The sequence below is a fragment of the Dermacentor albipictus genome, chromosome 1, assembly GCF_038994185.2.
Source record: "Dermacentor albipictus isolate Rhodes 1998 colony chromosome 1, USDA_Dalb.pri_finalv2, whole genome shotgun sequence".
In the NCBI taxonomy this organism is placed as follows: domain Eukaryota; kingdom Metazoa; phylum Arthropoda; class Arachnida; order Ixodida; family Ixodidae; genus Dermacentor; species Dermacentor albipictus.
Window position 1 is genome coordinate 131,735,744 of NC_091821.1, and position 19,503 is coordinate 131,755,246.

The following is a 19,503-nucleotide window of genomic DNA, read 5'->3' on the forward strand; positions in this document are numbered from 1 at the left end:
GAAGCTCGGGATCCGCGGCGCTTCGTTGTCGCAACGCCTCGGCTTCTCGCTCACTCCCGGCGAGGTCGGCACGTCGACGACGAGCCCTTTCTCGAGCGACTTCGCGGCGGCGTTCATCAAACACCGCCTGTTCTTCGGCCGAATGCACAACGTGCGGCCCGCTCCCGCTGCCGTTCCTTCAACGCAGGCTGCTCTTCGGCAGAACGAACGAAATGTGCCCTCACCATCTGATTGTCAGGCCTGCACTGGCGGAAAACGGTGGGCGCGAGGCGAGCGAACACGCGATCACACCCTTTCCCGCCTCCTCCAGAGGGAGGGGATCCTGTGATGGCCTCGCGCCTTGCGCTGCCCCTACTTCTTCACGCACATAAAACCCCTCTTTAAAGGCAGAGTATGATGAACTGGCAGTGTCTGAATCGGTTAGCGTGGTTGTCTCGCTTGTAACCGGGAGGTCGCTGGCTGGATTCCACAGCCCGACAAGCAATTTTTTATTTTCGCGCGGCTTGCGTTTTTTCGTACAGCATCACTTACACCGACACCGACATGAGTGAGGCAAGACAAGCCTCGCTTGAAAAACGTACATACTCACGAGGGTGCAATTGCGAAGAACTACGTCACAGCAGTTGCTTTGTTGTGCTTTCCACTCTGCAGCCGACAGTGACCGCCCTCAAAAGTGGGCGGGGAAAAGCCCAGTTAGGCTTCGACGTCTGACAGTCTGTGCGAGAGGGGGTTGCCCCCCTCCCCTTGATAGATACGCCTATGCTCTCAGCTGTTAATAAGGCATAGCGTAGAATGTGTGAAGACTCACATTCGACCTGGTTATCCCGGCGCTTAGTCATGTGTGCTTGTAATATGAATACGATGCCCCAATTATTTACTAAATATCACGTGCCGACAAGGGTGCGGAAGCTGGCATAGAAAATTCCACATAATTTCGCACGTTAAAAGGCTAAGAGTCTAAGTGAATCTTAGTATTTTCTTGCTTTGGAGCGAATGCAGCAGTACAGTTACATTAGCGTACGGCGAATCACAAATCATTCTTTACCTTACGTGCAAGTTGTTTTTTGAAGATCAATAAATGTTTATTCGATCGCACATGTCGGGGTCGCGGTTTGTGCACCGTAACTTGCACTCACCTGCAGCCGCGTAACCTGTCAAGAGTAACCGTGTCGCCTCAACCGCTCCTTGGGTGTGCGAACACCCTTGTAGCACGAGTTCCGTATACTTATTCGTCGGCGGGCTGACTTGCGCCGAATCGGCCCAAGCCGCAATGAGGCCATACCACGCAGCTTGCGCCAATGGATGCCTCATTCCTCGGGGAACTCACTATTTCGCAGAGAGCCATGAGTCCGCTGAGGGAGAAGAAGTAGCCGAGGTTGTAGAAGCGGATACGCGAGCAGGGCTTGCGGCCGCCGTGAGCCGCGTTGCCCACCACCGGCCGCTCGCTCATGGTGGCCACCGCGGCCGCCACACACGGCCAGTGGCACCTTGCTGGAAGACAGGCGCCCGACGCGTCTGCGAATGAGAGAGAGAGAGAGAGCTCCATAAACAGCGCTATATTTGAGCGTTGTCATTTGACTTGCAGGTTGTACACGATGCGATCCAAGTCCCCGTCAACCTGCCTAACCGTAACGAAGCCTAACATCATCAACGCAGTTTTAGGCAGCTCAAACATGCAAGAAAAAACGCTGCGCGTTTGTGAGCAGGAACCCTCCAGTGTTAACGCTGCCGTCCACTGGGTGCAAGCACATAGTCGTGACCACGAGAACGACCTCGCGTACGGCGATGCTCACTCTTTATCGCCATCTGTAGCTCCTTCTCTTTCCCTTCCCTCTGACCTCGGCTCTGTTTACATTGCGCGAAAATCTATCCCCGGTGGGACATGGGTGCCCGCGTGTCTGCGCCCTTCCCCACAATTTTTTTTCCAAATGGAGGAAGACTTTCCGCGGAGACATCGGACCGGAGCCCCCCTTACGCCAGTCATCACTTGTATACCTGGGTCACCGATAGGACTCGTGTACCTCACCATCATGTCGTGGTTTCGGCACCTAAAGCACCAGAATGTAATTTTGTTTAAATATATGAAGACAATGCCCTTGTGTCCGAAGTGTTCCCCTCCTGCGTCTGCAGCTGATGCCCACCAACCGTGATTTGGACGTTAGCTGGGACCAAAGCAGTCCGCGAAAGTGTATTTAGGTAAGTGAAGTTGAGCAGTGGCCAACCTGAAGAGTACGAACGATGGACAACACATTTAATAAGCCGCTGTCGCACTATCTGCCTGAAATCGGCCTCCATACTTGTGTGTAGTTTCATTTGGACATTATCCTACCTGGAAACTCAGGCGAATAAAAAAAATTGCGGACGCAAAGTCAGCATGCGAAATACTATCTCTGTAATCTGATTTGTGTGCATAGTGTAAAGAACGGCGGGTTGCACAACAAGATTGTCACCTTGCCACCCGATTACGACAAGGGGTGCAAGACGCGCACCTCCCGCTCTCCGCCGCTGCAGCTGCGAGGCGTTCAAAGAAGCGACCTTTGCGCTGGAATCCGCCGCCTTCCTCCAGCCCGCTTCGACATTGTGACAAGACGAGTTTGGTGTGTGGACAATGATTCCAGAGTTCCTCAACGCGGCGCTGATCTGACACGCCTGAAGAAGCTACCGCGGGAACGTCTTATTTTTGCGCTCTCACGGTTCAGCATGTTGCAAAACAACGAGCGTCCCTCGAGCGGCGTCGATTTTCCGGAACGGCACCACCTTCAACGCCGTCGCTTGGGCTTCGGAATGTGTGTGCCTTTGTGTCTGAAAACTGGTCTTCAGAGCAGCTGCGAGTTGGTGGTGTGTAAACGAACAGCCGCCGCGTCGTAGGACCAGCGGATCGAGTGTATAAAAACTGTGGTTGTGCGATTGTTGGACGCACTTCTCTTGAGCAGTCATGTTAGACTGGTTCACTTCTCTCATGCAGTCCTGTTGGACTAATACTATTTTTCTCAAACAGTCATGTTAGACTGAGTTAATTTTCTGTAAATAAACCCCTTTTTCCTCGTTCTCGATGAGAAGCAGTTCTTCACTTCATCAACGATCTCAGCGTAAATAAGTTGGACGACGGCATGGGCCAGCTACCTTCGAATTCATGCCGTACTCCAATCTTGGCAAAGGACCACGGACGAAGGGATTGAGCCCCCAATCCTGACAATAGGAAGTGCATCTCACGCAACTTCTTGCTCACGCTATTTCAATAACTATATTCGTAATATTTCTAACAGTGAGTTTCAAATTAGGGCACCCACCTTGGCTGTCCTCATTTTGAAATTGTTTCATAGGGTGATTAAGCACACATCGGAACCATATTTCATTTCATTTCATTTATTGAAGCCTTAAAGGCCCGGAGGCATTACATAAGGCGGGGGCAAACAAAGTATGAGGAACTCATCACGCTAAAGAGGGAAAAGAGGAAGGAAAGATAGACGAAGAATAGAAACGGAAACAACGCTCAGGAGGGAACCGAGCAAGCAGTAGTAACATCAAAATCACTGTAAAGAAACCATAATATACAACAAAATATATAGTACATAAATACTATTAAAAACATATTATGCGTGAGAACGAATTATTATCAATTAATTACATAAAAGGGGTCAATAAGCAAATGCATTTGAGACGAACCATTCTAGGTGTAGTAGATAGTTAGTTTCTCACGGAAAGTCGTGTGGTCGGCGGAAGAAACAATACTGTCGGGCAGAGTGTTCCACAGCGCTATTGCATTAGGAAAAAAAGAATCCCTCATCGACGACGTACGGCATTGAATGTGCGCGATTGGACAGCTGTGGTTGAGGCGGGGAGAGATTCTAGGCGGGGGTTGTAGTCGAGGGTGTCTGGCTATTGGGTGATAGTAGTAAGAGTGAAGCATGCAGAGACGCGAGATGATACGACGTGATTGGAGACTGGGAAGATCGAGTGTGCGTTTTAGTTCAGTTATGCTGGTTTTACTTGAGTAGTTTGACATGATAAAGCGTGCAGCACGATTCTGAATGGCTTCTAATTCGTAGGTGAGATATGCTTGCGAGGGGTGCCAGATAGATGATGCGTACTCCAGTTTCGGCCGAACGTATGTCTGATATGCAAGTTTTTTTATAGCGGGCGATGCGGATTTCAGATTGCGACGCAAGAAACCAAGTGTGCGCGAGGCGTTTGCGCATATTGTTTCAATGTGAGTAACCCATGATAATGATGATGTTAAGTGAACACCTAGATACTTATAGCAGTCTGTTCGTGGTATTGTAGTTGAGCTTATGTGGTACGCGTAGTTTGTGGCGCTGCGCTTACGTGAAAAGGACATACATTGGCACTTATTAAGGTTAAGAGGCATGAGCCATTTTTCACACCATGAAACGATAGTGTCGATGTCTTCTTGTAAGTCAATGGAATCACCAGGGTTATGGATGGCGTTGTAGATGACGCAGTCATCAGCAAAAAGACGCAGTCTAGTGTTTGTGTTACATGGCAGGTCATTGACATAGATTAAAAATAACAGCGGGGATAAGCCTGCTCCCTGGGGGACACCGGATGTAACATCAGAAATGTGTGAGTCATGAGAGTTAGCGGATGTGTATTGTACGCGTCCTTTTAAGAAATGTTCGATCCAAGTAATCAGTGATGGGGGGATTCCAAGAGTAGATAATTTGGCAAGTAGGTGATTGTGAGGGACGCGGTCGAAGGCCTTCGAAAAGTCTAAGAAGATGGCGTCAATTTGTAGGTGATTGTCCATGTGTTGTAAGATTTCATCGGTGAATTCAGAGAGCTGAGTTTCGCAGGATAATAGTTTTCTAAAACCATGCTGATATGAATAGAAGAAGTTAATTGATTCAAGGTAGTGCATTAGATTGGTTGCTATGATATGTTCCAGCAGTTTAGAGGGGATACTGGTTAGAGAAATTGGACGATAGTTACATGCTTTTGTTTGATCACCAGATTTATGGACGGGAATGATTTGAGCCTTTTTCCAATCGTGGGGAACTTCACCAGTACTGATTGATTGTTGGAAAAGTAAGCTAAGTATTGCGCTTGACAGGGAACTGGTGTTCTTAAGTAATTTGCTGCTGATTTGATCGCAACCAGCCGAGGAGGATAATTTTAGAGCCTGTATTAGCCCAGCTATTCCATCAGCGTTGATCTGGATATCGGGCATTGTGGACAGCGAGTGGCATGGTAATTCGTCAGAACTGAAGTTTATAGCAGGAGAAAATACTGATGTGAAGAAATTGTTAAGAGCTGTAGCACATTTTTCAGTGTCAATTAGTACATTGTCGTCGTCTGATAGTTGTAACTGAGTTTGGCGCTTAGGCGGGGAGATAATCTGGAAGAATTTACGAGGGTTGGACTGAAGGATTGATAAGAGGTCAGTTGAGAAAAATTTGTTTTTGGAAGCATTCAATTCCTTGATGTATTTTTTGACGCTTAGTTCGTACCTTTCCCAAGCTCTGTGGTTATTAGTTAACTTTGCTTTCCGATAATGGCGTTTTTTCTTATTAAGTAGGCGTTTTAGGTGTTGCGTAAACCACTGGTTATTTTTGTCGGTATTTATAAGGATAGTAGGGATATATATGTTTTTTAAGTTTAGCATAGCGTTTTTATATAATTCCCAATTGGCGTTGACCGAGCGAGCAGAGTATGACTGTCGAAAATCTTCGTAGAAGAGTGCAAGTTCGCGGTTAAATGCGTCGAAGTTAGCTTTTTTGTAATCAGTGATTAATTTTTGCGTTGGGGCTTTCTTTTTTAATGGCAATGAAATGCCGATATGAAGTACGTTGTGGTCGCTAATGCCAGGGAGCGAAGTCAAATTTTTTATGTTTTCCGGGCTAGATGTTAATAAGAGATCCAGGGTGTTGTCGCCCCTAGTTGGGCATGTTATTGCTTGGTGGAGGTTAAAGTCTAATGTTAATTCAAGAAACTGTTTGGGTTCACTACAGGGTGTTCTGTTGGGTACTGAAAGTAGTGGCCAATTGATGCTGGGATGATTAAAGTCTCCAAAAAGGAAGATAGGTGTAGCGGGCATATCTTTTTTTATTTGTTCTAAAGAGAGGCGTAAGAAATTGCAAAATGAGGGGTTACTATCTGGTGGACGGTAACAGATTCCAAACACTATTTTGCCAATTGTACTGTGCAGGCTTACCCATGTTAGTTCGATGTTGTCATCGTGATTTATCAGGGATGACGGTAAGCTGTTTTTAACGGCGATTAGTACACCTCCCCCTCGCCTATCATGCCGATCGCGTCGGTAAACTGTTAAGTTAGGGTAGGATGGAAAAACTTCGTGGTCGCGGACGTCCTTATTTAACCACGTTTCCGTTAGTAAAATCATATCGGCTGTGGTGTCGTCTATGAAGCTTTCGAGTTCGTCACGTTTAGGAATTATACTGCGGATGTTAGTGAAAACCACGCTTATGTTAAGAAATGAATCAGGGCGGTTTTTGAATGTAGCACGCACGGAATTTCTTGTTTGTCACTGCGGCTGGTCACATAAGGTATCAGTCGGAGCTGGCATTCGATTGCTGTTAGGTGTTGTGGTATGTTCCATGACTGTGTCGGATGTAGTATCATAAAAATAGCATCTGCTGCCTACATGCAGCTTGTCCAGGCTGAGCTTAAACGCGCATTTTTGGGGCTTGATAAATTTTAGCAATTTTGAGCGTGCAAGGCGCGTACTTGGGGCAAAATCTTCTCTGACGGCAAAACATGTACCTTTTAGCTTACGCCCACATGCCATTATGTTTTCTTTCGTCTTGAAGTGGGCCAGTTTTACTACTATAGGGCGTTTTTTTGTTTCAGAGAATCTTCCAAGTCGGTGTGCACGCTCAATATCACTGGCGTTCAATGTTAAACCAAGATTATTTTTGCATAGGTCTAGAATTTTGTTCTCTGAATCACTCCAAGGTTCTTTATCGGAATCGTCAATGCCAAAGAAGAGCAGGTTGGCTCGCCGCATACGGTTGTTGGCGTCAATGTTCGCGGCTTTCAGGGTAGTGATGTCGTGCTGTAGTCGGCCGATAATGTTAACAGTGGTTGAGGTGGTTGGACCTTGTTGGTCTGAATCTGAGAGGTTTGAGCGGCTCATAATTTCAGCTATAAGTTTGTCTTGGGTAGTTTGGGTTGTTTTTATTTGCTCAAGCTCTACACGAATTGCGGCTTGAACACTTTCTAATCGTTTGATAGCGTCGAGGATAGGGAGGAGTTCAGCAGTACGGGATGGACCGGGGTTAACCTCAACGTCACCGGACAATAACAACATAATTTCACACAGAAAATCGAAGGCAAACGCATCGCGACAAAACAACACCACACCGCGGCACTTCAAGTCGTAGGGGCACGACACCGCCACTATACATCTATCATCACTTCTGAATTCCTTAGAATGGGTTCGATAACAAACCTGGAAGGTTAGGAGCGTTGTGAACATCGTTGTTCTGGCGGTGTTGTGCCCCGTGTAGTCGGCGTTACCGCCTCGATAGCGACAATACAGTCGACCACGTTCCATCGCGCGCGCTAGTTAATCCGCGGCGTCCTCTCCAGGTGCATGCGCGGCGTGCGATAGACATAGCACGCACAAGTATTGCGGGTCACCCGGACGCGTATTTCCAATCGCTAGTGGGTGCAACGGGGTGTGGCACTTGCGGAGACGACGGACGTGCGCGCGCATGCGCGAGTAAGAGAGGGTGTGAGAGGAAATGTGGGGACTTTTGTTCCTTGAATGTACGACTCTACGTAGGCACTACGGAGGAGTTTCTTAGCGCGTGTTGTATGCGCTTCTCCCTAGGCGTGCCGGTAGAAGTCGCGGGGCGCGGTAGTGCTGAACTTAGCATCGCAAGTTGGCGGCTCGACGCAATCATATTTATTCAAGCGTGCTGTTTACGAATTAAAACAACGTGTCATTATTTCGCATTATTGGCGGCGCCTCCAGGACACCAAAGCGGCAACGGGGACATCAAAGCTAGAAGCCGGACTGGTTCGTGGGTTGGGGCTCGCATGCCAGGTCTGCGCGTGCCAGGGGAGTATAAGATCGGCTGTTCGCTATCGCGGAGAGCCAATTTTTTATGCAAACACCCCCTGGCACGCTTCGGCCTCCGCGGCCCCAACCCACAGGCCGCCCTGCTTCCAGCTTTGATCCCCCGCTCTTGGGTGCCCCAGAGTTCCTGCGCCGCCTCCTTTAATAACCTCAGGTGCTCTCCTGAGGCCTCCGTTTGCTGGTTACATGTGCCCTCCTGGAGCAGTGCTTGTAAAGAATGCAATCTATCGTCGCGACTAAAAAAGCGACCCGCGACTTATAGAACATCAGTCAGAACCTTCCCCCTTCAGACACAGCAATCACCAAATGGGGCGTCCGTGCCCACTGCCTCACCGCGCCGGCAGCCAGCGTCCGAGCGCAAACAAACTCGACCCCCCATCCACCATGCCTGCACGCTAGGGACAAACGCACGCTACACGTACAAAGAAACTTCTCCACCGCAGTGCCCAGGCAGAGCCACTTATTCAAGGAGCAAAGGCCCCCAGATTTTCTCTCTCGCACCCGCTCTTACTCGCGCCTGCGCGAAAACGTCGACCACCGTGAAAAGCGCCACGCCCCGCTGTACCTACTAGCAATTGTAAAAACGCCACCCCGGCCGGTAAGCGGCAGCGCTATGCTAAAACACCCGATTGGAACGTATCAGCCCATATATTGACAGCTCCACTGTCGCACAGCATGTGCTGCGAGCGCAATCGAAATTATGGCAAACACTGGTGATGATGTAGATGATGATGATCATTTAATGGCATCCCCTTTGAAACTGGGCGGTGACAGATAGTCACCTAGCCTGCTTGATTTAATCAGGTATGCTATACATGTTTCTTGTCATGTCTAGCATTTGTTTTCGATTACTTTTGTATACATTTCCTTAATTTTTTTTCATGAAAATCTTCCTTGTACCGCTAGCTATGACTGTAAGGGATTAGGTCGTATGGATCTCTTCCCTGCTTTTTTTCCACCAATACTCTAAACGTCTCTTGCTTCTCTCGACTGCTGACTGTCTGATGCTTCTGTCCACTTTAAACCCAAGCGCTTCTGAAATGTGCACGTTACCTACGGCTCTCACTGGGTGAATTCCTTTGCATTCCATTAGAATGTGCTGAATGGTCTCCGGACTTGTGCTACAGCGTACACCTGCCTTATTTAGTTCTGAATATTTGCTCGCGTATGTTTTTTCCTTAGGCAACCGGCTCGAGCCTCAAATAGCAAGGTATTTCCCTTAGTGTTATCGTACAGATTTTCCCTTTTAATTTCTTTCTTCTCATTCTTGTAAATCTCCGCGGCCCTTTTTGTTTCCATTATTTGCATCCACTTAACTGTCTCTGTTTCTCTCACCTTCCTTCCGATGTCTCCTGGTTGTATATTTGCAGTTTCAATTCCCCTGTACTTGGTTGCCAACTTTCTTGACTTCTTCCTCCATTCTTTGTCCACGCTTTTTAAGTGCAGATACTAGGGCACATTAGGTGCTTATTTATTATCATCAATGTTCCTGAGTCTTTCTTCAAAACTAATTTTTCCCTGCGGTTCTCCGGCTTTAAACGAGGCTAAACCCATGTCACCCTGCACTGCCTGATTTGTGGTTTTGCCGTGGCTTCCCAAAGCCAACAGGCCTACCGATATTTGGTTAACTTCCAACCCCGACAAGATATCCGGTTTTAAGCACAGAATGACATTTTCAAACGTTGGCAGTGGCACCATTACTCCTTTCCAGATTCCACGCACAACCTCATACTCATTGTGGCCTTACAGTGCTCTGTGTTTCCTTACTGCAGCATTCCCCTTCTTCTTTATCTTTACACTCTCTTGGTGGATGCTTGAATAAGTCTTTCCTTCGTTTATCTATACGCCGAAGCATTTATATTGTTAGACTATGGGTATGACTTGCTCTTCAATTGACACCACGTAATTACTCGTCTCTTCATTAAAGATCATAATTCCCGATTTCTCTATGCTAAACATGGGGCCTAGATTTGTCGCTGTGTTGCCACACATATTCACAAGTCTCTGTAAATCCCTTGCATTGTCTGCCAGCAGCAGTGTGTCATCCGCATACATCAGTCTGCGGACCTTCTGTCGCACCCTTTGCCTATTACGCATGTAGGATAAATCAAACCCCAATTCACTGTTTTCCAGTCATCTTTCTATCCCCTAATTTAAAGCGTGAACAACAATGTAGACAGAAGATACCTTTGCTTCATTCCTTGGTGAATTCCCACAACTTCATTACCTTTTCGACCTTCCAATACAACTTGTACTCGGTTGCCGCTATATTTCTCCCTCAGCAGCTTCACGAAATCGTCCTCTATGCCTTCGTGCTCGAGAATATCCTATAAATATTCCCTGTCTACGTCGTCATAGGCTGCTTTAATATCTAGAAATGCTATCGATAAAGGTCTATTCTGAGCTACTGAAATCTCTATGCACTGAGTTAATACAAACATATTATCCCCTAAGCGCCTGCCTGACCTGAACCCATTCTGCAGTTCCCCCAGTACGTCATTTTTCTCTACCCACTTCGACAGTTCCAATTTTATGGCTTGCATTGCCATTCTACATATCACCGACGTAACTGTAAATGGTCTGTATGAGCTCATCTTATCCTTATTAACTTTGCCTTTGTAGATGAGGTTAATCTTGCTATCACGCCGTTTAACCGGAATTCGTTCTAATCCCTTGTTACATGTTATTATTCAGCAGTGCCTTGCCCTGACCGTTGTTTTTGATTAGCTGTATTGGGATTTCATCGGGTCCTGCTGCCGTGTTAATAGGGACATTTTCTTCTGATTTTTTTTCAATAAAAGCTTTCTATGCTAAAGTTTGATCTCTCAGGCTTCTCTTGTGTTGCTGGATCTGTTTGAGTCTGAGCTGCGCTTTCTTTCGTGCCGAAGTTATCCCTAATAATGTTTGTGATGTACCGCAGCGCATCGTCTCCTTCGTAGATATTACCGCCTTCATCCCTTATAGCCACTGTCCAAAAGCCGTACCTCCACCTAGCGGCCACTCAGACAGACCTCAAAGGGCAGCTGGAAAAGGGCTTTGTCTGTGAGTTTCCGTGTACCAGAAGAATGTTTTCTCGTACATCCGAGTTACAATTCGAAGCTAGCATGTCTGCTGCTTGTGTGTAAGCCGCACTTTGCGAATTCTTTGACATGATTTACATTGAAAAATTAAATTTGTTCAATAAGGCACTTGCGCTTAGCGGAGGTCCTAGAGGAATCAGCATGTATGCTGCACTTCCGCACACGCGCGTGCGCGCGTAACGTACGTCGCTTGTGGTGGTACACTCTAAGAAATCTTTACACCCTTTGGAGTGCCCCTTCTGCCACACAGCAATAATCCTCATCTGCCTTGATAGGTTTCCTTTCTTGAAAATGCCGCAACCGCTACTTTCCTGTCGGGAATGCTATCATGCTGATAACGCGCATGCCGTTCGTTACTGGAAAGTACCGGGCTCGCAGCATTAAAGAAAGGAAACGCATCAAGGCAGATGACGATTATCGTTGCGTGGCAGAAGGGGCACTCCAAAGGGTGAAAGTGTAGAGTGTAGTGCCCATATAGTGCTTTTCTAACGTCGGCAACAGCTTCGCTGTACATCAACTTCCACAAGGTGGAATGGAGGCGGATTTTTTTTTATTGGGCGAACCTGTGCCCACAATAGTGACACTAGAAGCACGAAGACAGCAGCGAGCACAGTCTGCGATCGTCGAAATCTGATCAGCGGGTCAAGCAGGATTCGACTCGTCGAAGTTTCTAACGTAATCGCTTGCGCCTGCGTGCCTTCCAGAAAGTACTATGCAATTCACGTCGCGCATACAATCAGATTACATAACGTTCGGTAACAACAGACAACGAATAGAACTATCGATAACGTCCGAGAAAGTTCCAAACCATGCAAACGCGTCTTGAGCTGAGCGATAGCTTTAAAGGGACACTAAAGGGAAACAATAAATCAGTTTAGACTAATAAAGCATTGTTTGAGAACCCTCCAGGTAGTCATTTCAAGAAAATAGTTTGAATATTAGATGAGAAAATGAAGGTCCAAGTATCAGTATTTGAATTTCGCGCCGAAACGCCAGCGCCGGTACGTCAGCGTGACGTCAGGGATTCCAAAGTTTGTTTTCGCATTTGGGCCGCGTTGGCTGAATAAAGGTTCCTGAAACTTGGCATGTTTAATATTTGGTTCCTTTAGAACACAATGTAGTCAATCTGTACCGCTATATATAATTAGTAGGCCGTAGAAGATGCCATCAAAATCCATGACGTCACAGCCCCCAGGTGCGGGAACTTAAGTAGGCGTCGCCACGCGTATTTCGTTCTTGCGCTTTTTCTGGCTTACCAACCGTCTTATCGTTGTAAGAGTGGTGTTTTTAGTGTTGCAGAATGGTGATTTACTGATGCAGAAGAAATTACTTTTCACTTTAGTGACCCTTTAAGTTGTTAGCGAGCGAAATGCAGTCCCCTAGAAAAGGTTAAACAAGTACACGTGTCACTATTACAGTATATAGTCGTAATCCCGTGTGTACAACTGCAGTGCATTGCATTCGCTGGCGCATCATACATCCGTCGGTGTTTGTATACGATAGTGCATGAAGTCTCGCGCGACGGTGGTTTTACGCCACACGTCACATGCTGGCAGCACAAGCTCCTGTGGAGTGCAGACTCTTTCCACAGCACAGCTTCGGCGCGATGTCCCAGTTGTTTACACGAGTTCGCTGAAAACGATTATTACGAATTATTAACGTCTGACAAATTTATGCAATGCGCGTAATCGTACCTTTCAGGTTCGTTGTCCACGGTTAAAAAAAATTCGCCGACAATTACGATAACCTAATGCGAAATTTGAGCGCAGCTATATAAGCATTTTCATTACCGCGATATACATCCTGCCGGGGGCAATCGGTCTTGCGGGGCGCGTTGCAACCGAGCGAAGTTTGGCTCCACTGCCTCGCTAAACTGGAGATCGCGAGAGCCAGCGCGTGCGTGTCGGGTGGGCGCGATTTGCAGAAGCCGCTGCCGACAAACCTCCAAGACGACGCGCGCTACTCTGGCGCCATCTCGTAGCCACCGTCGCCGCACTAAGCTTCTCCCGCTTTCGCCATACCCTCCTCCGCTTTCCGCCTCATAGTTACGCTGCACCCTCCTCTCCACTTTCCTCCTTGCGCCTCTTCTCTCTCGCCACTTTTTTTTTTCATCCGCCGCGGCGCGCCACTTTCGCCCTCGTCTTTCGCTGCGCTCGTTCGCTCGGTTACGCCGGGAACGCCGACGCTCACCGCAGGAACGGGCGCCGATAAGCCATAATACCCGGAACTGCGCAGGGGTTTATGAGGGACGAGGTATTGAAGGGTTCGCGATTAACTTTGACCATCTGGCGTCCTTTAATGTGCACCGAAAGTATGGCACACGTTTAGAGCGCAGGCCTTAGGCGCCCGTTCCTGCGGCGAGCGCCGGCGTTGTCCCTCGGCGATAGCTGCGAGAACGCGATAGCTAAGACGGCGATTGCGAAGAGTGCGCGAGGAGGAAAGCGGAGGAGGAGGGTGCACAGGAGTCGTGAAGCAGAAAGCGGAGGAGGGTGTGGCAAAAGCGTGAGAAGAAAAGCGTAGTGCCGCGCAAGACGGGCTCTGCGGTGATGACCGCTACGAGATGGCGCAAGAGTAGCGCGCCGTCGTCTGCTCACCGATTCCATGACGCGTACGCGTCAACCGATACCATATATGGAAACAAAGCGCTGTGTGAACGGAGCTCTGTCTGCGGCGGCTGCTGTGAATCGCACCCACGCGCCGCCTCTCGCGATCTCCCGTTTAGCGAAGCACTCGCGCCACGCATTGCCCCGTTTGCAACGTGCCGCACGAGACAGATTCTCCGTGCCAGCAAATATATCGCGAAATGAAAACACGTTTACAGCTGCGCTCAAATTTCGCATATTGGAGTATCGTAATCATCGGTGATATTTTTTTTTTCATTTCTGCCTCCATCGGAAGGCTGTCGCTGGGATCGAAGCCGTGAACTTGTGCTGAGCAGCGCAACGACGTATCCACTGAGCGACCACAGCCCTCGGCTACAAGAACGTGATGCGCTAGCAAGGCATGATACCCACCGTGGTGGCTCAGTGGCTATGGTGTTAGGCTGCTGAGCACGAGGTCGCGGGATCGAATCCTGGCCACAGCGGCCGCATTTCGATGGGGGCGAAAACACCCGTGTACTTCGATTTAGGTGCACGTTAAAGAACCCGAGGTGGTCGAAATTTCCGGAGTCCCCCTCTACGGCGTGCCTCACAATCAGAAAGTGGTTTTGGCACGTAAAATCCCATAATTTAAAATTTTAAAGGCATGATGCACTCGAGGCCGTTGGGACGTGCAGGGTGAGCGGACGGTGTATAGCAGCGGTGACCTTCTTCTTTGCCGCTGCTGCACGGTCCACACAAGGTGTACACAACGTGTACCCCTGCGATTCGACCCTCTCTCTTTTCCTTTTTATGGGCTAACCCCCCCCCCCCCAACGCGAGGTCGCATCTCTACTTTCTCATCAAGGACGAAGTGTGTCGCTAACAGTCGCTTCTTGATCTAGCCCGCGCTTTAACTATGTGAATATCTCGGCGTCACTGACGTCGTAGGTCGCACCGCACAGTTTTACTGTGAACCGTATCGCGGTTTTGAAACCCCGAATGCCACAAAGAGGCGATAGCATGGCATCGCGTGCAGCAAGCGGGACTTTGGCTTACAAGCGCAATACGCAGAAGCGTCGGCAAGGGCGATTAGAGGCATTTTGTCGCTTTTAAAGCCAGTGCCTTACCCATTTGTGCACCCTTCCCCAGGCCACTGCCGGTGTTTTTATTCTTCACAAATAGCCTATGGTTCCCCTCGAAATTCGCTGCGTATGTAAAAGCAAATTGAAAGGCCACCAGCTTGCAACCTCTCTACTCAACCACCTGTTAGACCAAAGAAGTCATCGATGCTGTAGCGTGCCCGTTTCCACGTGCGGTCAGGTTTTAGAACACTCGCTATGCACGTGCACACCGTAAATGTGACGCCGACAATGTCGCTTTGTCTCAGCTATCGTTCTTATACAGTATCATTTAGGCAACAATTTCAGCCATGGCTTCGAGACATACACCTTTCTAAACGAGAGGCAGTGTTCGGAATCATCGCTTCCGGATTAAACATCATGCGTACCTCCTCTGACTCTCTCTCTCTCTCTCTCTCTCTCTATATATATATATATATATATATATATATATATATATATATATATATATATATATATATATATGCGTATATGTATGTGTGTGTGTGTGTGTGTGTGTGTGTGTGTGTGTAGTGTAGTGTATAGCGACATGAAAGGCTCCCGATACAGCTTTCTGCTGCTCAATCATCATCATCATCAGCCTGGTTGCGCCCACTGTAGGGCAAAGGCCTCTCCCATGCTTCTCCAACAACCCCGGTCATGTACTAATTGTCGCCATGCCGTGCCTGCAAACATCTTAATCTCATCCGCCCACCTAACTTTCTGCCGCCCCCTGCTACGCTTCCCTTCCCTTGGGATCCAGTCCGTAACCCTTAATGACCATCGGTTATCTTCCCTCCTCATTACATGTCCTGCCCATGCCCATTTCTTCTTCTTGATTTCAACTAAGATGTCATTAACTCGCGTTTGTTCCCTCACCCAATCTGCTCTTTTCTTATCCCTTAACGTTACACCTATCATTCTTCTTTCCATAGCTCATTGTGTCGTCCTCAATTTGAGTAGAACCCTTTTCGTAAGCCTCCAGGTTTCTGCCCCGTAGGTGAGTACTGGTAAGACACAGCTATTATATACTTTTCTCTTGAGGGATAATGGCAACCTGCTGTTCATGATTTGGGAATGCCTGCCAAACGCACCCCAGCCCATTCTTATTCTTCTGATTATTTCCGTCTCATGATCCGGATCCGCCGTCACTACCTGCCCTAAGTGGATGTAGTCCCTGCTCAATACGTGCTACATAAACGCGTTTTTCCTAGCGTGAAAGAAGCCCGCGAATACGCGCAAGGTGCCTCGAGCGGCCAGTCGCGCGGCAATTTCACGTGCATTTGCCGGATTCTTTCAGGCGCGGAAAAACACTTTTATGTACCACGTATTGAATAACACAAAGCTGTATCGGGAGCCTTTCATGTCGCTATACACTTTTCTCATTGACACTTTTCATGTAATTACAATATTTGAGAACTTGAATAATTAATTAAGACTAATTATCTAATTAGGCGGAATGAAAAAATAGTTTGAGTATCTCCAAACAACGGCTAATAACATGACCTTTGTTCTGTCCAGCTACGTGGGATTCGCCTATTTTTAAACGCTGCCCAAAGTTAGCTGGGACAGCCTGTATATAGGGTGTTTGCGAGAACGCTCGTCCATGTGGACGTTAAAGAACCCCAGGTAGTCAAAATTTGGAGCTCTCCACATTACTGCGTCCTTCAAAGCCCGTTGTACCAGCCTAAGATCGTAAAGCCCAATCTATTATATTACGAAGCTGCTGCACTTTCTGAGAGCAAAAGAACCGCGATGTGATCGGCGTATATCAATGTCGATGCATACTGACGCTTACATTGCGCGCTGCCTCCTCTACGAAATCACGTGGCTATTCTGAGCAAGCAGTAACTTCCCCTTAACATATTTTAGTATGGCTTGAACCACTGGTCATCGAGAGTGCGGAGTGTTAGTCTCATTGTAATATAAGCAAGCGAGGTACGTTTTCTTCAACGAGTTCCTCAAGAAAATACGTGAAATGCAGATGGCTGCGCGTGAACGCGGCTTTCGTACGGCAAAGTGCCGTACGAAACACAGACAGACACTGCCTGTGCTTGTGTGTCTGTGTGACAGTGGTGCACTGACGCATGCGCCAGCAAGCTCTCAAGATGAGCACTGACACCTCTTCCATGCACGTCATCAAATGCCAATGCCTAGCGCAACATTTTACGGCATTCCCCCATTCTTCTCAAGGCTTCCGGTAGGCATAGCGGTACGATCAATTTTCGTCCGAAATTAATCATACCGCCATGTGACACACAAGTATATATACTCATCGTAATATTGTAAAAGGCTTACACGAAGCAAGCAACTCTACCGCGTTTAGAACGGATATCTAGCGTAAGCGTTAATTATCCGGGTCGTCTGTATCGCGCCGCAAAGAGAGCGTGTACTTACCTGAAAAAAAAAATAATAACAAGTCACAACTCCACCGTATGCTGGTGCGAAACTTTAGAAGCAAAGCGCGCACTCACGATGTTTCGTCGGTGGTGTGCGGACAGCCTCGCTGTCCGCTGCGTCGTCGGCTGTCCAGCGCGGCGGGGCTCCGCTCTCTGGGCCCCTCCACGGTCGAGCCCGACAGAGCGCCGCTGGCCGCGAGTGTTACCCATCAGGAGCGGGGACGCGTGGTAACTCGACTCGCACGGCGGCGGTGAAAAAACTGCAGCCTGCGCCCGTCCGCCCGTCGACCGACGGGCGGGCTTGTTTTTTGCTCGCCTTTCTCGATTTTCGTTCACGTTCACGTGTGACAGCCGAAATGCTTCAGCGTGCCAAACTCTACGCACTCCGTCAAATGTCCCGGCTGATGGCCCGGTAGCGCTGCGGGAGGAAAAGGCTGCGTGTGCGGCGTCAGGATTGAATCGTGACTAAGATGACGCCGCATGCAATCGGTGAACAGACGATAATGTGGTCGCTTAAAGTAAGGCATTCTCCCTATACCCATGCTTTCGGATTGAGTGCTAAAAGGATTATTATTATTATTATTATTATTATTATTATTATTATTATTATTATTATTATTATTATTATTATTATTATTATTATTATTATTATTATTATTATTATATGACAGTGTATTTGCCTCAGTATTGACATATGTATTTAATAACTCTGTGAGCGCTTCCACTTTCCCTGACACGTGGAAAACTGTTCGTGTTTTTCTTGTTTTTAAGTCTGGCTGTAAAACCAATGTCTCAAATTATCGCCCGATTTCTCTTCTCTGTGCAACGTATAATATTTTTTAGTTTGTTCTTCGCAACATATTGTCTTTTACTGCGAAGTACTCGTTGATTCCGAATCAGCATGGATTTCTCATCGGCCACTCCACTGTCACAAATGTTGCAAGTTTCATGACACAGATCTCCGCGCCGGTACCTCAAAAGGGGCAAGGCGACAGCGTTTTCTGTGACCTCAGCAAAGCTTTTGATGTAGTCAGCCGCCCACTGCTTCTTATCAAGCTTACACACTTTGCTGTCGACTCGTCAGTTGTCAATCTCTTGCGTAGTTATCTTCTTGGTAGGTAATCTTATGTTAACGTCAATAGTCAAACGTCTTCTTTTTATGGCAACTACCGGCGTCCATCAAGAATCAGTATGAAAACGCCTTTTTTAATTTTTATTAATAACGTTCTTTCCGCTATTCGCAATTCTTCGTTCAATTCTATAAGCCCATGACATCAATGTTTTGAAGAACATTAATACTGTTGGTGACTGTCGCATCCTGCAGTCGGACCTGTATTTTTGTTTCTACTTGATGCAAGGATAATAACCTAACCCTGAATGATGCTAAGACCAAAGTCATCAGTTTCATTCGCCAAACAACAAAGATTTTTTTAATGCTATAGATTATGCGCCATTCTGTAAGGTCTGTGAGATCAGTGATCTCAGCGTACTTTTCGATACAACCTTACACTCACTTTTCTGCTGGCGCTAAACGCGTTGCAATGCAGGGTGACCACTCTCTGGACTCAGATTTCAGAGTATCGTGCGAATTGGATTCTCCTGCGCCGTTCCGCAAGCTGTACACAACAATCAGTCTTCCCTAACTCGAATACGCATCGGCCGTCTAGAATGGCATTTTCTAGATCCAACACTCACATTGTGGATCGTGTCTATAAGAATTTCTAAGCATATATCATCACCACTTCACTAACATAGACGCTGGACCTTGTTCTACACTCTTAATCTTGTTCTAGGTAGGTTTCAAATAAAACAGTGCTCCAGATATTTTAACGGAACGGGCGGGGATATTATGTGGATTCGAGTTGATTCGCGAGTTTTATCCAAAATGGTAGCTGTATTTTCTTTTAGTGTTTGCTTAGGTAAGTGAAACGAGTCATAATTAACCGGAACCAGTGGTTTATTCCGGTTACCTAATTGCGTGTTTTGTCATTTGTTCTATTTACGACTGTGAAGCAACGCCGTAGCAGGATCGCATGTTCCAGCTATATAATTTATGCGCGTCTGTGTAGCCTTTAACGGAAGAGGTGACAAGTCCGCCAGTATGGTGTCCCCCAAGATATCGCATGGACAATGCCTCAGATTATACCTGACATGCGTAGGTATATGGGAAAACTAATTAATTCTTGGACTATTCGAGAGGCTTGACAAGGTGCGTGGCTGGCAGTGGCTAGGGCCATGCCCCAAGCATGGCGTACTACGAAT

General features: G+C 47.5%; 1 protein-coding gene across 1 annotated transcript in view; it reads right to left on the reverse strand.

The window, feature by feature from the left end:
- LOC135896142 (uncharacterized) overlaps positions 1 to 17,403 on the reverse strand; it is a 243,137-nt gene extending 225,734 nt beyond the window's left edge. The window contains exons 1-2 of the mRNA XM_070525724.1: positions 17,317 to 17,403; positions 1,328 to 1,515 (exon numbers count right to left, since the gene is read on the reverse strand). Coding sequence (XP_070381825.1) covers positions 1,328 to 1,450 — 123 coding nt within the window. The 5' untranslated portion in view covers positions 1,451 to 1,515; positions 17,317 to 17,403. The remainder of the gene's footprint in view (positions 1 to 1,327; positions 1,516 to 17,316) is intronic.
- Positions 17,404 to 19,503: the final 2,100 nt, after the last annotated feature.